This window comes from Rhamphochromis longiceps, linkage group LG3, assembly GCF_057381845.1.
Source record: "Rhamphochromis longiceps isolate RC_006_pf linkage group LG3, R_longiceps_female_GT1.1, whole genome shotgun sequence".
Lineage (NCBI taxonomy): Eukaryota > Metazoa > Chordata > Actinopteri > Cichliformes > Cichlidae > Rhamphochromis > Rhamphochromis longiceps.
This window is the reverse complement of record NC_140559.1, coordinates 62,634,101-62,659,647: the sequence shown is the minus strand read 5'-3', so window position 1 is coordinate 62,659,647 and position 25,547 is coordinate 62,634,101. Positions and strand designations below refer to the sequence as shown.

Genomic DNA, 25,547 nt, shown 5'->3' with positions numbered 1-25,547 from the left:
ACTTGTCCTGTGTCCAAGGATAGCATTTCTTAAGTGCATTGTAACTAGACACACACGCACGCACACACACACACACACACACACACACACAAAACACACCTGGGGAAACATTCCTCGAGGGAAGTCATCAATCAGTTTTATGTCTTTCTCTGGGAAAGTTTCCTCCTCTCCAATCAAGCGTCTTCCCTCCTCCCTCCCTCCACTTTCTCGTTCCTATATTTCCATCTGTATCAGTTTTGCCTCACATCTGAGAACGATCCACTCCACCAAATTAACTTCAGCTATTTTTCCTATTTCACCAAGGGGATAGCGAGATCTTTGCCTGGATGACGAGATAAGACTACTGCAACTGAACTTTGTCTGCACCCCTCAATTTACCTGCCAATGCTAATAAACCTGAAGGAGGAGAATCCATGCAGTGCAAAAAAAGAGAAAAGAAAAGGCATCCTTAACAAACCATGAAATGCTGAGCTGAGTCTTAAAAATTGTAGTTTTCTACTAAACAAAAAAAATCTGGAATAATGGCAAAGGTCAACCTGTTTGTATTTATAGGGAGCTGTGTCATGTCTCCTGCTGCATGACGTAACACTACAAAACTATAAACTACAGAAAGCACAAACATATTATGAAAAAATGCACGAGTATCATAAGTATGATAAATGGGAGTTGGCTACTAATGGGCTAATTTGAGATATTTTGATCTCTGGTTTAATTTAAAGTGTCGTTTGCAAACTCATCTCATGTTTTGGATGTCAAATCTTAGTCTCCAATGCACTCAGTAACTGGCCAACAAAATAAAAGAGTACAAATGCGAACACATAACTCACAACTAAAACAGCAGTGCAAATGTAACTAACACGCCTGCAACTGATGGAGCTGTTGTCAGAAAAGAACTAAACTCCTCACCTGACAACAGAACAAAGAAGTGTGTCTTCTATCTGCAGGCCCTATAAATAAAATCAGACTCCAAAAAAGGTTCTGCTCCTGAAAGAAGAACAAAGAAGAAAAGGTGTTTCTTTGAGCCAGTGAAGGCAACCAGAAATCAAAAGCTACGTTTGACTAAAAATATTCCCACAGTGAGAAAAAAGAAAACCTATGGAGTTCATCTGCAGTAAACAAATCACACAACAACACGACAAATGCCCTGCTTAATGCACTTGTGCACACAGAGGGGGTTTGTGTGGCTACTTTCCATTTCTATTCTTACATCAAATGCTCTTTCGTCCTGTTTCAAAACAACTTTTGATTATTTTAAGATATTTACTGAAAGCATGCACTGGTGCAGAAAACCTTTTACATAACTATTTATATAATCAGTGATTAACTGGAAATATACAGGTTGTTAGCATAGAATGGTGGGCGTCAACACTGGACTTTCCCACAAAAAAGAAAAGTAAATGTTATCCAAACATTTGAAGCTGATACCAGCAGAACACTTAGCAGTAAAACAAGTGTTTAAAGAATAAAGCTTTGGATCGGGGTTTTACGCATTCGGCACTTGGAGCCAGTTTGGCACAGAATGATGTGACTCCTCTCCTCGGTGGGAGCTCTTGGCTCAGTTTTGTTGCTATTAGGAGAGACACCTCCCAGATTATCCCATTAATTTGCACCCACAGTCCCCCCACCCCTACCCGGTGCGTTGCCCCCTCCCGGCAGGTTTGCCTTCTGCTCAGCTCTCCTCTGCACACCGAGCTGGATGTCCGGACACTTGCTGCGCTGCTCTTAATGATCAGGAGGCACCGCGGGAGCAGGAAGGAGAAGCACAGCGACGACGCACATGGTGAGCTCCTGTGACTGATTTTTGATCGTTTATCGGCTCGAGGTCTGCGGTAGCTGAAGGGGTGTGAAGTTTTATCTGCGCTTTTGTGGCGCTGGAGAGAAGCAGCGACGGAACTTCAAGTGCAGACTGTATTTTCTGTCGGTGGAACTGAGGGCTAAAAGAGGGTTAAATAAAGGCAGAAACGCATTTGTGGGGAATAAAAACTCGTATAAATTACATCAGGGGTAGAGTTATAGCTACGTTTCTCTTTTCAGTTATCGTTTACGCACTTATATTTTCATAGTTGAGAATAAATCTCATTAAAAATTCATTCTTTTAAATGTGATTACTGATTGTTTTACGCGCTGACAAATAAGCTGTAGGACTGAACTAGAACAAAATACGTTTAATCCTATAAAATGACCTCATGTAGTATAAATTGTTTTACCTCGAGTGTTACTGAAATGTAAATTGCTTATTGTGTTTATTTTTATTTTATTTTATTTTTAAATAAGAAAACATTCTAAAAAACAATCTGTATTTATTTTTTGTTTGTTTTTTACTGCAACATTGCACAGAACTACAATTTTAAAAAACATATTTTCATTTGTATATTTCTTTTGAATGTAATCGTACGCACGTGGTTTTGCCACTATGTCCCATTATGTTGAGGTAAAAGAAAAATTTAATAAATAAATCAAAACACAATATACGCTCATAACACGATTTCCAATTAGCAGGCCGGGAATTCGGCGCTGTTATTTATCCTAAACGTTAAACACAAGCGAGAATAATGATCAACATTAAACATCAGAGTGAAAGTTTTCTGATCACGTTGCGATAGCCTCGCTGTGTAAATAAAGCTCATAATTGGCTGCAGCTAATTTGCGCTCAACAAAAGCGCAATTAGCTCTGCTGAATTGAGCCAATTAGTCTCCGGGCTTCGCTCTCAGCTCTGGCCAAAGCAATCAGACTAAATATGATAAACATTTACGTTTCATGAACCGTGGCAAAGGGATCATTAAAGTCTAAGGACTCAGGTTAAAGTCAACTCCGGCATCCAGCGTGTATCTGCGGGCTGTTTGCCTTTTAAGGTCCGTTTACAGTTTGTTGGTTTCCCTAAAAGTCCAGTTTAATAAAAATATCACCGCATTTGTCTTAATAAAGACAGCCTGCTTTTTTCTGTCTTTCCTTTCTTAAGGAATTTGGGGACTGGGGTTTACTGGATTGCTGTGAAGTGTTAATTAAAACAAGCTAAAGTTTAGTAAACAAAAAGTTGTTTGTTTGTTTTTTATGAAACTGTAACACTAATGATTAATTGGCTGTTTTTCTTTTCTTCTTTTTTCTTTCTTTTTAAAAACATATATTTTTTAATCTTGTCCAGTGCTCATAAAAGGCGCAAACCTGGCGGTGTTTTTTGATTCATTTTGCGCCTGCTTCTCATTATTAACTTGCTGTATGACACTATGCGGATTTAATTGGCACACAATTACGCACAGGAATTTTTTTCCCCCCACAATGCCCGAAGTTGTCTTTGGCCTGACTGCAGCGTGGATTCCCAGTGATTTAATTTCCATCTGGTTTTCAATAAGATCATGTGAAGTTGGAGCTGCGCTGAAAGCTTCTTGCCAACTTGTATGAGGCAGTAAAAGGGAAATTGACAGGAAACTCCCCTTGTATTATCAAGCGGGCAACATGTGTTTTTTTTATTCAAAAGTGAAGCAAGTAAATCTTGCAGGTCGGTGCAGAGACACCTTTCAGATCTGAGGGGGCACAGATGGCCCAGGAGGATGCGGCACACGTGCACCGGACTGGCTGTTTGTTGGAGGTGCAAACATGAAGGACAGAGGCCTTTAGCTAAAGATACGAGCAGCGATAATCCATTTTGCGCTGTCTGTTGCTTCCACCTCCCTGGCCACCCCACTAAAATTAGATTATTACACCTAAAACAGAACTCCTGGAATCCGCTCCGCGTGGAATAACACACACATGGGCTTCAACTGTGCGGGCAGGAATGCAGTATGGGAATACAGAGCGCATGCATAGCCTTTCTCTTCTCACCCAGAGCCCAGGGTTGTATTTCTGACGGCTGAGGACAATTGCAAATTAACAAAGGTGTCAGTTTGGTAACATGCGCCAACAGGTGCCCGCTTGGTTCAGCTTCAAACGCGCTGGCTATAAGACAGAGCTTATATAATTGATCATATTTATTTAAAGGCTCCGTGTCTTGGAGCAGAGCTGCAACGTAAAACCCTGGGAAATCTTCCCAGATGCTATCAGCTCGATACAAATCCACCTTATTAAACAACACAGCCGTGTGTTTATTTGCGCAATCCTCATTTTAATCTATTGAAACCCCTTACAGAGGTTGCAGAACTATTTGAATTTAGCATATTTTCCCTCGCTGCGGTTGACCGGGACTGCTGCGCATGACGAGGAATGTTAAAATGTGCGAGACAGGCCAAATCCAGCTCATCTGCTCAGCAGAATAGCTCCAGACACAGACAGGCCCAAAGCTCTGCAAGGGACGAAGCGAGTTAGCAGGTAGCAAGAGAGAGGAACCACAGCAAGAGACAGGAACACAAAAAAGACACGTTTGCTGCGGAACAATTAAACAAGCAAAAAAAAAAAAAAAAGTTAATTTATGAGTGATAAGTTTTCAGAAGGATATGATCTTCGTTCTTCAGTTAGAATCATAATACAGCAAAAGGCATGGTATATTACTTACAGAGACAGGCCAAGCATGAAAAATGAACATGCATGGATATGGAAAACTATGGATGTATTGCTGTTATTACCCCATAAGATCACATCTCTCTCTCTCTGAAAGCTCCACCAGACTCCTAAATCTACAGAAAGACTCAGTGCAAAACTGTCTAGCAAGCAAATGCTTTTGCAAACAGCATTTTCAGCTGCACCGAAACACCTTATTGAGTTTCCTATTCACTTACATATTCCTATCCATTTATTCAGATGTGAAAAACTTATATGCATGTGCATGAACTCCTGCAGCTTCAGCCTCTACCAAATCATTAAACCACTTTTTTGTTTCTGCTCCTGACATCTCTGCTGCTTTCAAGTTCAGACACATTTCAGCGTTATGAAGAACGGGAGATTTACATCGGGAAATAAACGAGGACTGCAGAGCACGAACACCAGCGCCGCTCTCCTTGCTCTCTCCTGTTCGACTATGCTGTAAACATGCCCCCAGGTTGTCAGCAAGTATTTTTCCAGCCCCTTGCCAGCCAAGCATAGCTGCTTCTAAAGATCACCCGCCGGAGATGTTGTTGATCTCATCATACCACTATTTGGCTGTATAAGCTTTTTGAGAGGCAGATTGCTGCCAAGTTATTTCAAAACTTCTGCTCACAGGGTCCTCAAACTGAATGCATAGTTGTTATATCAACAGCTATTGTGTGCATTAAGTTTGCAACTAAGAAAAAGTAGACAAAACTGAAACGGAGATCGAGGCCTCTTCTTGGAGTTAACGGGAAATTCATTCAGAGGAAATCCCGCTCGTCTTCAGCATTTCCGCCCCCGGCATGCTGGCTGTGTGAATTTATTGAAAGCGGTAGAGAAAAACCGTAGTTGAAACCATATCTGCTGGGTTGCATTGGCCATACGAGACAGTTGATCTAGTCTCTGCATTTGGCCTAGAGGGGCGCATTAAAAACCTCAAGGGCCTCACTTAGATGAGCATCCATTTATCAGAGTGGGTGTAATGGGCAAATGTTTAATTAGTCATGTAATGTGACAAAGACAAGAGCAAGTGCATGTCACGGGAATGTTAAACGACCTACCCCTTTCTCTTTTAGCCATGTGTACGCTTCACCCCCACCACCCGCCTACACGCTTATAACTGCCCATTCGCTGAATTCCTGACTGAAATCTCACCACTACTTCCCTGAATCCTCTGGTAGCTTTTTATCCTGCTCATCATCCCTTTGACTTGTCTCCCCTTCTTATACAACCGGTATATCGATACCACATGAAACCAGAGAGCCAATTAATCAGCCGATCAACTTATACGTCTTGCTTTTTATCAGTGTGTTCAGGTTCCCGTGGGGCATGTCTCGACACGTCAGGAATGGCTAGCCGAGGCATTCTGGATCACAGGAATGTGGCTCTCTGGGACCAGGGTCACAGTCAGACCACTAATCACTGCACTTGTTACTTGTTTCCTTTAGCAACGCCACAAAACACAGGCGCCTGCTGAGCCTGTTATTCCCCTTTTGTGCTCAATCAAGTTTAGCTGATTTATTTTCTAGCATTTGGTTGCTTTTGGACATTTGCAGTTTGTCCCCAGGCAGCCGAGAGACCGCCGTGACCTGCACACAGGACCCCTCAGAGTTGTGTGGTCCCAAAAGGGAGGCCTCATATTTCGGTCGTTGGCTAATTGAGCGGCATGATGAGGCCGGAGAGGCTCTCAGCCCCGTTCCTCTCCTACGGGTTTGGTTTATGCAGCCCTGCTGACTTTGCTGTCAGTGTCAAACGCTTGTTAGGGCATCATCAATCTCACAGCAGTTAAGAATATTCCCAGAACAGAATGAAAGGGGCAGGTGATAGATGGGCAGGGAGACGGGAGAGTGGCGGAAAAGTTGTTTGAAACCGCCGAAGGATGGCGGATATAAATGAGAAGACGACAGCCCATTTAATGAAGAAAAGAAATCATTTCCCAAAAGCGAAAGGAGAAAGGTGCTGAACTCACCCTGCAATGGAGAAACTTACGTAGTGCTCATTGGGAAATGTGCTTCTGGGCTTTGTGTGAGCAGCGAAAAAACGATAAATCACTGGGCCCAGAGAAAGTAGGTGCATTGTCCATTTTGTCCGGATGCCAAAGCGGACGAATTCTAGTATCAAATCATGACAGAAAAATAAATTACACTCATCACCAATTACACGAAACGGGAAGCGGATTTGTTTGCACTGCAGACCTACACAAGTCAGGGTTTGTCTCTTCAACGGAAGTATCCGAGTAGGGGCTCAAGTCGAACACACATTTCATTCCATAAATCATTTCTACCATCCCAAATGCTAATCTCCAAGTCCTCTTCCTCCCTCTCTGTTTCTCCGTGCCCTCTTTCCTACACCACGACACTACTACACTGCTCATGGTCGGGGCCCTCGCTGCGGTGGCTGCAGCAATGACCAACGGTAAAGATATTTGGAAAGGGAGCAATAAATATGATGGATGTGGTCCAGCTCAGGTTTTAGCCCCAGCTGTCGGGCATGTTTTTTGTTATTTCAGACAGACCTGCTGGGTGCGCGCCCTTCTTCACCCGCATTCATCCACTCGTTTTGGGGTTAAGGAGCGTTTTAAGATGGATAAGTTCTTATAAGTTCTCAAGTTCAAGGGTTCAAACCGGTGGCTGACACTACTGGGAAGATGGGAGATTACATTTTTACAGGATGAAGTCTTTACTGGCAACTACTGAAAGCCAATAAGGTGAACTTGCAGTGATGCAATCAGTTGGTATGGTGTGTTTTCAATAAGGGGACAGGTGGTCCTTCTTAGATTTCCTTCTTCGGCTTCAAATGCGTATCATATAAATCAATCAGTTAGTCTTTTGTTCTTTTCTGATCACGCTCCTGTGGTTTTCCTCTTTAAAAAATGATTTTTTCCTCTCACAGGCTGGATGACATGATGTTCCAACCCTTTTCCCCTCCTCCCTCCACCTCTTTTTGTCCTGTTTTCCTTCTACTCCTCTTCCTCTGTCTTTCCCTCATTTCCTCTTCCCTTCCCCAACCGCCGTTGAGCTGGAATTCACCTAATGACCCCTGCTACCACACAGTTGGCCGTCCGCGACACTGCCTGTCAGAGTTTATCAATGCTGCCTACGGGGTTCCAGTCAACGTGAACCACTCGCTACAAGGAAATGACTATGACAGCCACATCACCACCTTAACCGACCTCAACAATCCCCACAACCTCACATGTTGGATGGCCGATGCAGGTACTGACACAGGAGACTGGGTCCTTACCCTACCGCTGGGCCGCCGCTTTGAGATCACATACATAAGTTTTCAGTTCTGTCACCAAAGGGAGCCATTGGACCCCATCTCCATTTCCATCCTCAAGTCGATGGACTTTGGGCGCACCTGGAGGCCAATGCAGCACTACTCCAGCGACTGCCTCAGGAACTTCAAGCTACCTTCACAAACAGTGGCCCAAACGAGACATCAAGAAACAGAGCCCCTCTGCTCAGACCCACGCCCTCTACAGAAGCAGCGAGGAGGCATGGTGTTGGCCTTCTCCACTCTGGATGGACGGCCATCCTCTCCTGATTTTGACTATAGCCCCACTCTCCAGGACTGGGTGACAGCCACCGACATTCGCGTGGTCTTCCATAAGGTGTCCAGTGAGGTGAAGATAGGCCACATGGATAAGACGGAAGAAGAAAGATGGCTTGACCGTGGACACGACATCAGAGAGGCTGGTGTTGTGAGATGGAGAACGGACTTCAAGGATCAGACTGGAGATCAGGTGGACAAGTTAAACACAGAAAATACACTGGCATTTTTTGACAGGGAGACAAAAAACTCAGAGATAAGGGTGAGGAACAAAGGGGTTAGAATAGATAAGCAAGTCAGGAAGGGCCATTATAAAAGCTCAGGTCAAGATGAAGACGGGCACAACGTCACCAGCAAGGAAGGGGGGGACAGTTTCAGCATGGACACTCTCACTTCTCCTAAAAAGGGCGGGAAAGGCAGAGGGCGTGGCCGCAAGAAGGAAAACAATCATTGGCTGCCTTGCCCCAATGGAGATTGCAATTGGACAGTTGAGGGGCGGAGCAGAAACAACAAAGGGCAGGAGCTGAGGAAACGGAGGAACAACAATCACAATACAAGGCCGAGGAATCTGCAGGCGGCCCAACCTTCTGCTTTTAAGCCCCCCGGCCGAGCTCCTTTTGCCCTCTCGGACCTGCAGGTCGGGGGCAGGTGTAAATGTAACGGACACGCTTCCAGGTGTCGCCGCGACGACACGGGTCGTGCAGTGTGTGTATGCAAGCATCACACAGCGGGGCCAGACTGTGATGTGTGTGAGGACTTCTACTTTGACAGACCATGGCATCGAGCTACGCCCACTAACCCAAACCCCTGTGTTGGTGAGTCCTGCATCACACTGCCTTTGAAAATGCTAACATAAGCACACCTTTGGTCTTATGAAAGAAATCAATGAAATCACTAGAAAACATATTGCAACTGTCAAAAACTGTGCATATAGTAAAGACAGCATGATTGAATCTCAATTTCAAGTACAGGTTTATAGAGGCTATAACTCATCCAGCAACTTAATGTTGCTCAAACAGCACAAGCCAGACATCTGTTTTCAGCATTAACATAAAAACCTTTGCACATCAGATCCTGACCGATACTCAGCAGCCTACAAACATGTTGCAGAGGTCCAGTTCAGTGACTGTTACTCAAGGCAACACACCATTAATTATAGATGACTTCAAACATTAATACAATATAAATGAGGGCGCTTTAAAAGATCCCCCCCCATACAGTTGATGTGAAAGTTATTCTCGCTATAAAAAAAGAACAAAAGACGCACTCTGGAAGAGAGCTAAGTGTAAGAGGGCTTTGTGTCAACATATTTGCAATCAAACTGAAAGTCATAAATCTGGCTTAAGCCAAAATTTCCCTTATTTGGTACTTTCTGGATACCATATTAAAGCCAAACTGCTGGATTTGAATAACCCATTGTTAATACTTTCTCCAGCCCTGAAACTCTTTTCTTCGTTGGTGTTCACCAGTATTTATTTTGCTTTGCCTATGTCCAGCCTGTGAGTGTAACGGCCACTCCAACAAATGCCGCTTCAGCATGGAGGTGTTTCAGCAGTCGGGCCGGCGCAGTGGAGGCGTGTGTCAGAAGTGTCGCCACCACACGGCCGGACGCCACTGCCAGTACTGCCAGAATGGATACACCCGCAACCACAAAAAGCCGCTCAGCCACCGCAAAGCCTGCCAACGTCAGTGACTGGATGTGTGTGTGTTTAGTGTATATGTGGTGGGGGACACAAGATGGAGGGTAGAGCGAGTGCGTGACCCATACCTTTGATTGACTGTACATTCGCTGAAAGATGAAAAGTAAATCAGAGTGTGATCGTGTTTATGCCCGACTGTCAGAATGTGTGTTGCTATTTGAGCTTACGTGGTCCGCTCTGCCTCTGTACAAGTGTACAAAAGTGTTAATGGGGTGGTTACATTGTGACAGAGGACAGCTATTCCTGTTAGCAATATACAAAAGCACACACAAACCACACCGAGCTGCCTCATGCATCCACATTATTGCCACCTGTGGCATCTGCAATGACCCCCGGTGACCTTTGACCGGTGTCATGTCCTAAGTGACTGTGACACCCTAGCTTAGCTGTGTGCACGCTTGTCCTCTGCTCTAATACTTTGCTGTATATCCAGAATTAACAGGCCTTGTGAGTTTCACACACATTCAGGGATAATAAAAAATATTAAACACGCTCAATATTTTATCACTTTTAAGGCATGAAACAAGAGTATCCTGCAAATTTATACGCTTTTAGTCCTGATTTATTGCTGCTACATTTCACTTAGTAACCATTCAGAGGCCAGCGGTGAGACAATTACTCATTTTCTCCAGGCAGGTTGTTTGGACTTATTGTAAGGATTTGTATAAACATTGTTCGCATGTGAACAGAGCTGCTGAGGAGAGGCTTCCTCTCCCCATCTGTCTTCTCTCATTGGCCCTTATCCTTTGAAAGCACTGGTAAATAAAAAGCTTTGCAATGTAAACTATGGCAAATCCAGGCAGTAATCATTATACCGTGTGACAGGCAACACTGCTAATATCTACTTAAGAAGGTTCATCTTCACTAAAAAAACTTACCTAAAAGAAACACCAGAGTGATAATGATTCCCTGCAATGGTGTGCAATTTTGTTAATATCTCCACTGAGGAATTTGTCTTTGTTTACCCATCAGGAAACAGACGCCCACCTGGCGTTAGTATAGGCCTTCTGTAATGCTCAGTGACACGCTTGAGGACACATGCTTGTCATTCAGGATTAAACCAGGTCCTGTCACTGATGGATGCATTTATAAGTCCTGTTGTCATGTCTTTCCTTTGTTATGTTATTTTTAACATATCTTAAACCTATCCAAAATATAGATTATTTCAACTGGCTCTGCTCACCATTTTAGCATCTTTTAGCTTGTTATTTTGGTTTACAACCTGCTTGTTGGTGGACAAGAAAACTGAGGCAAAAACAGTACAGAGCTTTAAAATACAGGCTAATAAGCCTGTACTGTAAGGTGAGAATATGTCAGTGTTGGATTTAAAGCTCATGTGAGTACCTACCAAAAAACGTGCTTAATCAGCTTCTAATCTGTTCATTTCTTTCCCAGCATGTCAGTGCCATCCTGTGGGGGCAGTGGGTGGCTGGTGTAACCAGACGTCTGGTCAGTGCCTGTGTCGACGAGGTGTGACCGGCCTCAGGTGTAACCGCTGTGCCCCAGGATATGAACAGGGGAAGTCTCCTTTACAGCCCTGCATACGTAAGTTTACCGGCCACGCAGATGTCCATTTTAAACCTGCTAACTTTAGCAGTGTTGTCAGAAAGAGTTTTCACTTTGAAGGCAAAACAAGAACTTCTTCCTCTTTCTGTCAGTTATTGATTCCACAAGGTTTAGTGCTACTAAAGAGTGCACAAATGAGCCACACAGTGTGTTTACAACTGCTAGCAAAGCATAAAGGCTGTCAGTGCATGCTAACATTTTCCTCACCCAAGGAAATGCTAACACAAGTGCAGATCACACCAGTTTGTCCTCATCTACAGCAACTCAGATTGTTAATATTGCAATATTAAAAATGAAATTGGAAATGGGTTTTTGGCATGGATTTATGCTAACCTAACCAGAATAGCTCTCCCTTAAAACTAGCAACATGTAGATTGATATTAAGTTAAGTTGATGTTAGCCAGTAGCTCAGTGTGGTTGTATGCAAAATTTGATATTTATCCAACACAGCACTGCATATGCCAAAACCTTTAATTTATAAAGGCAGCTTATGTAGACTCTGAGGCATAATTTATGAGGCGAATGCATCATCAGTAGTCTGAATACATTTTCAAGACCACAAAATGTGTTTGTACAGCAACAATGTTTTTCTGTTTTTGATTTGTTTTGGTGACTTAGTTTACTAATTCCTCTTAAATAGTTATTGATTGTTCTCATCTGGACTTGAGAGTTTACACAAAAGGATTATTATAATTAGACGTTTTCATAGTTCATACTTGAAGGACACAGATTTAATAAAGCAAACATTTAACATTCATTTAACATTTAATACAGGGCTGAATTTATTATTTGAATGTCTGAATGTAGTCAATAGGTAATCAGCCTGTTAAAGACACAACTGTGATGACCAATAACACTTTTACCATTAACTAATGACTGAAACATCGCTTCCATCATGTCTGGATATTCTTTTCCTCTCTGGGAGGACTCTGCCAGTGGGCTCTGTCTTTTGTCCCAGGGGTTCTGGGTCTGTCTGAGGGATTTCTCTCCTCCTCGCTCTGTTTCAAGGATTTTCGTGTGTTTGTGGAAATTGGTGCAACTGCCATAACACCCATCAGACACAGATCACATTTTGCAGTGTCTCATTTCAGCCTGCATGTGTCCAAGTCAAGTCCAAGTTCCCATGTAATTTTGTTACATAAGTAGAATGTAAAATGTTACATTTATTGAACCTGGTCAAATGGTTCAATACTGCACTTATTTTGCCTATTGAGTTTTGCACACATGTGGGAGCCTTCCAGGACTCTATGAAAACTATGAATAGAGGCCTCAAATCTGAAAGTTATGACAACCTCTTTTGTTTGTTTTTATAAGGATTGATTTCATAACAGCACTTAGTCTTACCGTAATTAAAAATGTTCTCTCTGCACTCGACACCCTTTGGTTTTTAATAGTTTGTTGTCAGTCATGACAAAGTGACTTCTTTAATTTCTCCTTCAGCCTCATTTGTTCGTGGTCTAAATGGATTAAGCGACTCTATCAAGCTGTGTAAGCCTTTATCAAATTGTAGCTCAGTATAAATAGGGCCGCTGCGCTTCAGTTTAATTTGGCCCGTGTCTCCTTTTCATCATCCCTGGATGGTTTCCACAGCAGCGATAACATGAGCTGAGCGCTACAGGGAAACCTCATCTCCCGCTGATCTGGTATCAGCGTCAGATCAAGAGGATTGTTGCCACTCACATCTCTGCGCCTGGCCAGCAACAAACATCAGCCATGAGCGCTAATCCACGCGCACATCCCGGGCTAATCGCACGAGTGCCGACAACTACACAGGCTCTGACGCTGTGTTAGTCCCAATCAGGTGACATAGGGAGCCAGCAGCAGGGAGCTTCGCACCTGTTGCACGCCTCAAACTGCCCCCATCGAAGGGCCCAGACTCATAACTCTCCTAGTGAAAGGAGTGAGTGAAAGAGAACCTTGTTTGTTTTTACTCCCAGACCATCTCAGTCTATGTATAGCACCTCTCTGCTCCCACCACCTCGTACATCTCGCCTACACCTCATCAGACAGCCCTAAATGTGTGCAGCAGTCAGGCTAAATTCAATGTTAGCTACCTTTAAACCATTTTATCTATGCTCTGAATAGACCAGGATGTCAGCAGAATTGTCTGACAGGGCTGCATATTTTGGTCAAACTAAAGCTAAAGCAAAACGGAATCCAAGCTAGCTGATGAGATAGCCCCAGCTAACCTTTGCTAAAGCTTTAACTGCAAATTTATGAAATGAAAAATGATCAAGTTTTATGATTTGTTACAAAATAGAAAACAGTTATTTCACATATTTAAAGCAAGTTGATGTGCTGTCACCTCAGCCAAAGTCATCTATGACCTCGGGTTTAATCCTGCGAGGGCCATCGTGAACGATTACTGGAACTGTTATTTTGAAGCATTATCTAAAATAACTGAACTTTTTTCCTCTGAAAGTTATATTTCTACCAACATCTTTGCTGATTTCACTTCAGAATCCTCTTAGCAGCATGTCGCTCTGATGGTGGCTTCTGTTTTTGTTAATAGAGTTTCGATGAATGCCAAAGAAAAGAAAATAGTTGAAATCCCATTAACATGAAATATTGGTCAATGAAAAGTCTTCTCACACTAAGATGAGTTATCTGATTTAGTTAGTTAGTGCTGACTTTTCTCCTAGTGTCATGTTTTGTTGTGTTTTTACTTTGACCTGATATTTCTTGGGTTAGATCATATTTTTATTAATTTATTTATTGCTAATTTTATTCTGTATAGTTCCTATATTGATTTAGGAATGCATGAACAGCATCTTTTGTTTCTGCACTATTTGGAATTTTGCGATATGTGACGATTCAGACATTTGACTTGCCTTGTAAATTTAGAAACATATTAAAAACTAGAAGCCCACTCAGCGACACATTCTCCACCGAGACCAATAACCTTGCATTTCAGTTTTAATCAATCACAGATGTTGCCTAACTGCTGGTTTGAGGTACTTCTTGAATGTCGCCTAGACAATTGTGCTAGACTTTTTAGCAAGAGAACGATTAGCATTAAGAATTGTTTTATGTTTTTTTTATTATTTAGAATTAAAAGAAATCTTGAAGATCTTGAATCTTGGAAATCCCTGTACCCTTAATGACTCGGTGTTAATCAATAAAGATGTGATTTTGATGATGATTAGAATAATATATATATATATATATATATATTTATGTATGTATATGGGTCACCTTCTCATTTAATTGTTTTTCTTTATTTTTACTACTTTCTGCATTGTAGATACATACTGAAGACATCAAATATATAGATCAAGATATATGGGATTATGTAGCAAAGAAAAATAAATAACTGCAAATATGTTTTATATTTTAGATCTGCCAGAGTTGCCACCCTTTGCTTTGTTGACAGCGCTGCAAACCCTTCTCTAAATGAGCTTCATGATGTAGTCACCTGAAATGGTTTTCACTTCACAGGTGTGCCTTGTCAGGGTTCATTGGTGGAATTTCTTGCCTTATTACACAGTTTACAGCCTTATTTGACAACCGTCAGATTATAGCATATTATGGCAAGAACCAATCAACTAAGTAAAGAACTGAAGGTCAGTCAGTCTGGAAAATTGCTAAAACTTTAAATGTGCAGTCACCAAAATCATCAAGTGCTACGATGAAACTGGCTCACATGAGGACTGCCCCAGGAAAAGAGGACCAGTTCCAGTAGGAGACACAATCTCTACATCAACTGTTCAGAGGAGACGGCGCGAATCAAGCCCTTATGGTCAAACAGCTGCTAAGAAACCACTAAGGAAAAGCAAGAAGTAGTAAAGATTTGTTTGGGACAAGAAACTCAAGGAATGGACATTAGACAAGTGGAAATCTGTGCTTTGGTCCGATGAGTCCAAATTTGAGATCTATGGTTCCACGTGCCTTGTCTTTGTGTGATGCAGAAAAGGTGAACGGATGGTCTCTACATGCATGGTTCCCACCCTGAAGCTTGAAGGAGCAGGTATGATGGTTTGGGGGTGCTTTGCTGGTGACACTGTTGGGGATTTATTCAAAATTGAATTTGACATGTCTACCATAGCATCCTGCAGTGACATGCCATCCTATCCGGTTTACGTTTAGTTGGACCACCACTTATTTTTCAACAGGACCACGACCCCAAGGGCTATTTGACCAAAAAGGAGAGTGATGGAGTGCTGCAACAGATGGCCTGGCCTCCACAGTCATCTGACCTAAACCCAGTCGAGATGGTTTGGGATGAGATGGACCTCAGAGTGAAGGCAAAAGGGCCAACAAGTGTTGGGGACTCCTTAAAGACTGTTGGAAAACCATTTCAGGCGACTACCTCATGAAGCTCATTAAAAGAATGCCAAGAGCGTACAAAGCAGCAATCAAAGCAAAGGGTGGCTATTTTGAAGAATCAAAAATATAAAAGATGCTTTGAGTTACTTCACACTTTTTTTTGTTTTGTAATAAATCCATATGTGTTCATTCATAGTTTTGATGCCGGGAGTGAGCATCTACACCGTAAATAGTCATGAAAATAAAGAAAAAACATTAAATAAAAAGGCGTGTCTAACCTTTTAACTGGTAGTGTACATAGAATAGCATGTCACTAGTCAGCTAGTCACTAAATTCTGATAGAGACCCAGTCATTTTGTTCTGGAAGCAGGCCTGACATGACAGAAATTGCTCAGTTCAGAAAATTTTCTGAAATTTTCATGAAATTTTAGGAGATCAGGCTTGGTAGTTTTTACTAGAGATGGACCGATCCGATATTACGTATCGGTATCGGTCCGATACTGACCTAAATTACTGGATCGGACATCGGAGAAAAATAAAAAATGTAATCCGATCCATTAAATATCACGAAAGCACCTCACAAAACTTGCAACACGCCGTAACTCGCCTCAGAACGTTAGCACGTCGGAGCAGTATTCATCACGTGATAGAGCGGCTGTGGCATGCGGGACCTGTCGGTGGTCTGGATAGCATTTGGAGCTTCGCTAGCAACCCGGCATTTCATCTCCGACAAAGTTATCCCCGAGAGAAGTAAAGCAAGTGTGTAAGTCCATCTCTGAATGTTTGTAAAGCATTCCTGCGTTAAGCTTAACAAACGATATATGGAGCGACTGCCTCTTCTTGCTGCTACTTCAATCATGAAACTGCTTAACGATCAGCTGATCGGCTTTTCAAATCAAAATCAAATCAAATCACTTTTATTGTCACATCACATGTGCAGGCACCCTGGCACAGCACATGCGAGTGAAATTCTTGTGTGCGAGACCGTCGTGAGTCCGTGTCTCTTCTTTGTTTTTGGCCCACTTTGCACCAGAAAGAGGAAACCAGCGGCTGAACAGCAGCAGCACGTTTAAGCTTGATCAGCTGTTGTTAGAATGTATTTAATATTACTTTCTACTCGAGGATTTTTTTCTACGTAGCTGACGCTGGTAGCTGTGCAGGGGCGGATCTAGCAAAGTTTAGCCAGGGGGGCCGATAGGGCATTAACAGGAAAAGGGGGCACAAAGACATACTTTTCTTTCTTATTCTCATTTAAAATGTCGAGCTTTTAATAAATAATTATCTGACACCCAAAGTTTTAATTTGATGTAAAATGAATAGAAGTCCATTACTGTATATAGTAACTATTAAGTCTAATATATATACCCTAGTAAGCTATAGTACTTTTTCCTTTGGGAAGGTACCATCTGTGCCGTCTGCAATTTTGTTGAAGAAAGATGTTGAACCTATTTAATATTTCTTGAAAAATAATTGATTTCTGTGCATTTTTTTTCACACTGCATCAAATTAAGGTTGATTACGTCGATTAAGCATCATGAGGTGGAGCGTGAGGGGTGGTTCCCTATTTTTTATTTATTTATTTTTGTTGTTGCTGGGAGTTGGAACCCTATTAGTTAGGTTGCTTAATATTTACGCTAAGTACTCTTTAAAATACCAGAATAGGGAGGATGGTGTAGGTTTAAGTTTATTAGATTGATCAGTATTGCTGAACTATGAAATATTTTTTTTTGCATACAGGTATAACAGAATAGCTTTAGTGTAGTTGTTGTTTTAAACTTGAGTATGAACTTATACAAAATGCAGCAAGATATTTAAAAAACAGTTTTGTTGATTAAAAAACACTATATCGGATTCATATCGGTATCGGCAGATATCCAAATTTATGATATCAGTATCGGACATAAAAAAGTGGTATCGTGCCATCTCTAGTTTTTACATACAAAAGATATCCCTGTCTGTCAGTCGCATATATGGATATCATATTGTCACTAGCCCTGCTCATGCAGGTAGCCCCATTTGCCTCATTGGAACCCTTGACATGTACTATAAGTACACTTACAGAAACCCACAGCACCTTCTTGACTTTTAAACACGAGGGACCGTCAGCTGGAAGGGGGTGTTGGGTGTCAGTGGCCCAGTTGTGTCATAGAAGACCAGACCTGGACAGAGGACGATGCGTGAGCTTATATGGCGGCACTGTCACACACAAACTTTTACAAGAGCCTGGGTTATGCACGCGTCACCAACCAGGATGTTAATCCACACCACCGACACGCACTACTCTGTTTAATGTTTGAGACAAAACCATACAAGAAGTGAAGGTCTGACCCTATTAAATTCCAAAAAGTAAAGTTTGCATCTGTCTGTGTGTTAGAGAGAGCACCACGGGATGGGTTTGTGGACCATAAAAGGACCACACACACGTTCATTTTGACATTTGCTTATCTTCTGCATGGGCATGCCTCACGCAGCGAGGGTCATTCAAACACAACGCACACATATAATGCACAGAAGTGAAACAGACTGACAGCTCTGGAAAGTGTCCTGAAGTTTCTCTTTGTGTGTCTGTTTTGTCTGAAACTGTGTTTATGCTTGCAGGAATTCCAGAAGTTGCTCCAACTCCAGTGTACCAACCTCAGTACAGCATAGGTAGGTCTGATGTATGGCAGTCCTGGAGAAATGCTTTGCATCAATGTGATGAAGCTCCTTGAATTATTTTTTTAAGCAGACAATCATTCATAGACAAAAATGGAGAAGAAGGCAAGTCTGGAAAATTGTATCCTGAAAGACAGTTTTATACAGAAAGTAACTTTATAACTTTTTATAACTTTAAACCTTTAAACTAATCTATTAACTAAACTTCTGGTACTTAAATATATTAAACCAATATCTAATTTTTCTACTGTAAAATTTTCTGCCTGCTGTAACCTGCCATAATAACTTATGATATCCGAATGCCTCATGCAGGAAATTGTGTAACTGACAACAAGATTTGATTGAGTAATAACAATAAAGTTTTTCCCTTTTCTATCCTCTCCCCCGCTGATGTCACCGCAGCATTTAGATTTATGGCTTTTTTGTGCGATCATATATCAGATCTCCTCTGAAGGCGTGCCACATATTTTTTAACAGATCAGTCCTTGAATTGAAACTGCTCTGGGAGCTGCTGCTCACTCTCTCCACGGAGTGGCTAACCACTCCCTCCTAGCGGCGGCTCGAAGAATGTCCCACCTGCTGCAGTTGGGATCATCTGTTAGTCAAAGGATACTGTGATGACAAATAGAAGCAGCCATATTGTAATTAGGGGAAAAGACATGTGCTGATATGCTTGCTATGAAATGATATCCACCCTCATTTGACGATTCTCTCTCCCTCTCCCCCCTCTGCTTGTCTCTCATGTAGCGGAGGAGTGCGTTTCATACTGCCAGCCTTCTCAGGTTAAAGTCAAGATGAACTTGGAGACCTATTGTCGAAAGAACTATGGTTAGTGGCCATTTTTCTGTTTTAACCACTATATATTTTTATTATATTATTAAATATAATTTAACAATTATAGTGTTTCCTGCTATCCATATTTGATATGAGCATCCACAGTGTATGTATGACAGAAAATAGAAAAGTATAACCAGTCTTTAAATTATTTATTCAAATGAATCAAATCTAAATTGTAACAAATATTTAAATTGTGGACCAAAATAATCTATCAAAAATACTATTTATTTTTTTTTTACTATGTTGTGCCTGTGTTTGTTAGTGCTGAAGGTGCAGGTGAAAGGTATGGAGCGCTCAGGTCCCTGGTGGCAGTTTTCCATCTTGGTGCAAGTCGTCTTCCGCACTGGGTCCCACGCCCGCATTCGCAGGGGCTCTCAGTCCCTTTGGGTCCCTGACCGCGACCTTGGCTGCGGCTGCCCCGCCCTCCAGGTGGGTCGGACAGTCCTCCTGATCGGAGCAGATGAAGGAGAGCAGCCCTGGGTGCCAGAGGAGAAGCGCCTGGTGGCAGATCGCTCTACTCTAGCCCTCCAGTGGCAGGAACACTGGAGCCCCAAACTCAGGGCTTTCCGGGGGCAGGACAAGAGGGGCCGCTGTCCACCAAAACAGGCAAACAACCACCAGCGCTACAGGGAAAACCCAAAACCTCAGTCTGGTTATGTCCCCCCTCACTTGCTGACTGAGAAAGATGTCGAGCCTCACGCTGCAAACACACACAAGACTGAAAGCACAGAAGTGCCGCACATGTTCAAAGTTAAATCCACTGAGGCGACACTACCCTCTTCTTCTTCACCCAATCCAGTGTGTTCTACTCAAAACCCTTCATGAAAACTTTAACAGTGAGAAGATTTAAAGACTCAAATTCTATTATATTGAAATTCTCAAAAAACAGAAGAACTACAAGGAGTAAAATGTACATTATTCCATTTTTTTGTCAGTGGACTTGACAATCAGGTGAGAAGAAAGCTCAAAGAAACCCTTCAACACCGAAACACATACCCACCTTTAGGTTTATGTACATTCTTAAGAGGTTAATTATTGCATAATGAGTTTTGCAGCAACATAAAGTGGTATCACTCAGTGATGATGAATCTGTGAGACTAAAATGGTGAAATGTAAAATGAAAGTATCATTATTTTAATATTTCTACTAAGGAAAATTCTGAAAATTAAAGTCTGACTGAACTTTGAAAAATGTCAATTAGCATTTTGTCTTGAAAATCTATATTTAGATCATATTTATTTATTGAATTGTTTAGCTAAAGTGAAAATATTACAATAAATGACATCATAAAAGTATTTACAATAGTAATTAACATAATGACAAATGGTTTAGTTAATGTGCAAAAATGTGATTGATTTTTTTTTTTTTACTAGTAAATATTTTATTGTAAATTGCCCATTATACCATTTTAGACTTTATTTTTAATTCACATGTAAATTTGGGAAAAGCAAATACTGAAAAGTAATCTCTGAAGCAATTTCACTAAATTAAAATAACCGAACAAAGTTGAAAGTCATGTAGCTCACATGGATAATTACAACAGAATGTGTCTGTTATGTAAAACCATGCTGGAGACTGCAAATTTGCATTTATTATAAATAACTAATATTTACTATTACATCGATGCTGTAGTTTTACAGTTTAAATCCAAAACTTTCAAAACTAAACAGATTAATTAATACATTATTTATTTATTTTGCTGAACTACTTACATTTGTTCCCCTTTAATCAACTTGAAATATTTGCAGAATATGTATATCCCACGTAAAAGTATAATTTCAGTGTATTTATTTTTGTTATTTCTGTCTGATATGGACATCAGTTAAAATAGCCTTCATAACGTGTTGCTCAGATTGTGTTTTTTTTACCTTCATGTAAGAAAAACAAAGCTGTGACACCACGAGTGCATTGGGCAGCCGGGTTAGCACAGACAAGATATTATTATATTATTAAATTCCATTTTTAAATTTGACAAATATCTTTACTCTTGCTTGTCTAAAATAATGAAATTAAAAAACTGAAAACTGAAATTTTTCATTTAGGCTAATTCAATTTAGACAAAGAAAACTCATTGATTTTTAAATTAAAACATTTAAATAAGAACACTTTATTATGTATGTACATATAGTACATTTCAATTCTAAAAATGTAAAAAAAAAATTGCTTTAATTTTCTTTTTGAGTTTCTTTCTTTCTTTTCGCATGCATTTCAGTAGTGGGAGACGAAAAACCTCACTGCACTCACACCTTTAATTCAAACTGTACAATGTTTGATGAAAAGAGACTTTATCTACAATCTGTTCCCTCACTGGACAGCTGACACAAAGACCAAACTAACTTAACCTCATTTTCTAGGAATCCTCAGATACACCATAAGGAGCCCAGATACGGATCTAAAAAACATCGGTCCAACCTGTCGTCATGACTTCTGTTTCCATTTGGGAGATATCGCGTCATAGCCCAGGGGAAATGGGGGGTGGTTGGAGGTTATGAAGACAGATGGAAGAGTTCCTATTTGTTGAGCAGCCACCTTGTTTTGGTGGGACCTGTGTCAGCGATTGGCTGTGCAGCTGTGGTGAAGGCTATGATTGAAAATAAAGAGAGAAAAATAGACTCGCTGACTGATGACCTCGCAGCGGGACTGAACATACAGTACACCGAAGAGTGTGTGAGACTGTTTTGGGGCCTCTTTTCCTTTTCTTATGAGGTCCAAACATCCGTGCAACCAGCTGGCAGCTTACCATGCTAATTATGCTTCCAAACAAGCTGCTCAGATGTCTTTATACAGTAACCCAACATGCAGCATGTTTTCTGTACACTGTCTTTAATCATTTACCAGAAAAAAAACATAGACTTAGTTTTATACTTATTCAAATACAAACTCTTTTTTAACCACTTAGGGTGACCTTTGTAAGAAATCAGTCAGATTTAAGTGCACATTCACAATTCTGTACTTGTGAAGACCTTAAATATCTCATTTTGACGGATCTATATTCATCACACATATTCTTCAACACCTTAAACTCAGTAAATGGAATGACAACAATACTATAAATATTACATGAAAACAGCCAAAAATGTCAGAAATACAAAAAGAGAAAATTTTAATAAAGTTTAATGTAATCATCTTTGGCATTTTTACTGGCCTATAGTTTTTTCAAAAAAAACAACTGTAGTCATTTCATAATGTGTGTTGATTCAGACCATTCATCTAAGTGTCTTTGACTAATACTTTGATGCTAGCTGGTGATAAAAAAGCTCTCAAACAATACATATAAATGTTAATTACACAATATGTGTGGATATGTGTACTGTGTGTACTATGTAAAGTGTTTCAGATATAAACCGTAAAGAGATGTAATGTATGGACCATCTTTTTAGCATCTTTCAGCTCACTGTTTTGTTTTTAAGGCGTTCAATATACTGTTTTGGTTCACTTTCACTGCTCTAATTAGCACGCTTTCAACAGCAGGCAGCTGTTTTCAGTTTAAAAAAATTCAAAACACAGCTGTACACTACCAGGAAAACAGCAGACAGAAAAACTTTGGCAATTAACTGGCAAACACAGTGGATCATTTAGTAGCTAAAAACAGATATTGTCCTCAGGAGTTGGTGGAGACCAAAATATAGCTACAAGTAGAGTGATTATCAGGTGGATGCAAACATACTGCAAGTAATTTCTTGGTATTCTGTGTTTTTCAAAATCCAGTGAAAGTGATAAATAACTCATGTCAGGTTTGTGTTTCCAGCTTGCAAACAACAACAAATTGTAGCAAAAACCATCCAATGTCACGTTTTCATTTTGGCAGCTAAAAACAAGAAAAGGAGTTTCTGCACCCTGAAACACCAAACAACCCAAAACGAGAAGGGCACGGCTGTAAAAGTTAACAGTGCGTAACACACAAATTATGTGTGTGTGTCAGAGGAAAAAAGTGCAAGTCAACACATGCACAATCATGTCTCGGTGTGTGCGCGTGTGTGTGTGAAGCACCTGCTGCGTTGCTGCAGGAAGCACCTGTCAGCAGTCGTCTCCGCGGTGCAGCCCCTGTCGACATGAGGGTTTGATCCCAGAACTCCCCAAACACACACACTTACACCGACACTAACAGACAACTTAAGCCAGTGGCTCGCTCTGCAGCAGGGGCTTCGCATAGTCTGCGGCTTTGCTCCAGTTAAACTGACAACATGTTCTTTTCTGAAGCGCTGTGGATGGGGGTAGGCTCCCTGTTTTGGTGGCATGTGGGAAAAAAGGAGATCAGATTCTTCTTCTGCAGAACGGGAAGCAGCAGTGTGTGTGTTTGTGAGCGTGTGGTATTATGTTTACAGCCTGCCGAGGGCACGTTTTACGAGAGGTGATTCCTCCTGTGTTGCAGCCAGAGCCAAAGTTCAACTAGACTTCTTGCAAACACACCAATTTGCTTTGTCCTCAAACACATACACACACATTTAACACTATTCTCATCCCGTCTACACACACACTCCAAATTGTTGCCTCGCACCCAAGAGCTTAAGTCCAAGTTCAGAAAGTCACACTGTTTTCAGGATGCACACACACAAAGACACGGAGGCTTCTGTTAACCTGAGAGGCAGAGGGTCAATCCCTGTGATCCTGCAGCCTACATGCCTTCCATACAGACATGCCGCCGACACCGCAACCCGACTCCCGGCCAGATTAGGACTAATCAAGCATGGCACAGCTCAGGGCAGCAACGGCATGACACACACATGTAGACAAACACATGGATATACTGTACTACAAACATGTGCCAACCCTTCCTCTTTAAAATTTCTGATCAAGTATTTGCCAAAAATATGACCACAGAGAGAAAAATTATTTCTTGCATCAAGTATCATTATTAACAGTGCATGCAACATTTTATAATGTGGATTTTGCTCCTTGTTTCGGTTTCAGTCTGTTAAATTTCCTGGCAGTTTTTGATAGTTCAGGTTTTATAGGGTTAATGCTTTCCTACAGAACATAAAATGTCTGAAAATACACAAATTCCACACCAGTGAGAGTCTATCCCTCAGAAAACGCGGCTGCTGAATTGAAAGGTCTAATTTAATGTCCAGGTTTGTCTTCCTTCACTTATTTTTGGCACCATGTAACAAATGTGCATGACACTCTTCCAGAAGTGAATAGGAAACACCCGCAAACAAAGAATGAGCAGCTGCTTCGTACTCTGACGCTTTTATATACTCTCCAGATTCACTTCTGTAACTCAACAAGTTGTTGTTGATATGACTCTTGTTCATTTCTGACATCTGAGGAACTGAAGATCCAGTGGATTACTTTTATTTTTGACATCCTAACAACAGCAGAAAATTCTTAGTGATTGCATGACGGGCAGCTGATGCTACCAGTAGCAGGCCAGAGCAACACTGCATGGAGAAAAGTCTCGAAAATCGAGTCCCATTGCAACAGTCAAGCACCTATCTATGCTGTCTGCCTTTACAAACATTCGAGAAAGAATGAGCCATTTGAATATGAGCAACAAGTCAGTTTGTGAAATTCTTCCTTAGTACACATTTCATGATCAGCCATGAGTGGTTTGATTGCAAAGTGAAAGTGTTTAGGAACCACAGCAACTCAACCATGAAGTTGTAGAGCAGGGTCACCGGGTGACTGGGTGGCTGGAGCTCCAAACCTCATCTGTCCTTAACATCAGCACAAAAAGTGTGCACCGGGAGTCATGGTTTCCATGGCTGAGCAGGTCCTGTTGGTGTAATGTGCACTTTTTTTCCACACAATATTTGTGTAAACTGTAGTGTGCACAATCAGAGTCTTTGATACGAGTTTGAAACCAAATAAAAAAAAATATGACTGTCTTCATGTTGTGTTTTTCTTTTTTTTTCTTTTTTGCAACTGGCATTTTTGAAAGGATTTTCTCTCTAAAGGAGAGGGGCTTACAAGACTAATAGTCTATTTAAAGCAACCTGGATGTACACCAAGATTTTACAGGTTCTTCTTTTGCCTGTCAACCACGTCTCCACTTATTTTAATGAAATTCAGATTGGTTTTCCAACAAGCGTTGTGTTACATAGTAACTTCTGCAGGATTTTCTCTTTGTTCCTGCTCTGGGTTAGATCCTGCTTTAACTCTATCCAGCTGAACTCTGAGGTTGTTATCCTTTATGTCTTAAACAGCCTTGACTGTGCTCTTACAGGTCAGGTACTTAATTAATGCCTCATCAATCAGAGCAGGCTGGTCTTTGGAGAATGGCTGCATTAAAGCAAACCAGAAGATTTTCGAGTGCTGCAACAACTTATAGTGTAAAAAAAATTATGTATTTCTTGCACTATGAAAGCGCATAAAGCTATTCTGGTAGATCCCAAAATGACATTTTAAACCTTTAAATGTATTTAAGAGAAGTGAACTCATAGGTTTAATATGCAGAGCATACATGCTCGTCTGTATAATGTTTTTGCATGAGACCGTGAGGACCTGCCGTCACGTGGCTACAGCTTGACTTT

General features: G+C 41.2%; 2 protein-coding genes across 2 annotated transcripts in view; both read left to right on the top strand.

Moving 5' to 3' along the window:
* Nucleotides 1-25,547, top strand: part of LOC146675647 (protein NLRC3-like) — a 340,816-nt gene that overhangs the window by 46,912 nt on the left and 268,357 nt on the right. The window lies entirely within an intron of this gene.
* Nucleotides 1,653-24,896, top strand: ntn5 (netrin 5). The gene is made up of 7 exons (XM_085400616.1): nucleotides 1,653-1,780; nucleotides 7,391-8,865; nucleotides 9,547-9,735; nucleotides 11,146-11,295; nucleotides 18,181-18,231; nucleotides 18,985-19,065; nucleotides 19,337-24,896. Exons 2-7 carry the CDS (start codon nucleotides 7,401-7,403, stop codon nucleotides 19,897-19,899), a joined length of 2,499 nt encoding a protein of 832 aa, XP_085256742.1. The 5' UTR covers nucleotides 1,653-1,780; nucleotides 7,391-7,400; the 3' UTR covers nucleotides 19,900-24,896.

Excerpts from the sequence above, each read along its gene's own strand:
- ntn5 (XM_085400616.1), top strand. The coding sequence starts at position 7,401 with ATGATGTTCCAACCCTTTTCCCCTCCTCCCTCCACCTCTTTTTGTCCT. Across the intron at positions 8,866-9,546 it reads TAACCCAAACCCCTGTGTTG|CCTGTGAGTGTAACGGCCAC; the intron begins GTGAGTCCTGCA and ends GCCTATGTCCAG. Across the intron at positions 9,736-11,145 it reads CCACCGCAAAGCCTGCCAAC|CATGTCAGTGCCATCCTGTG; the intron begins GTCAGTGACTGG and ends TTTCTTTCCCAG.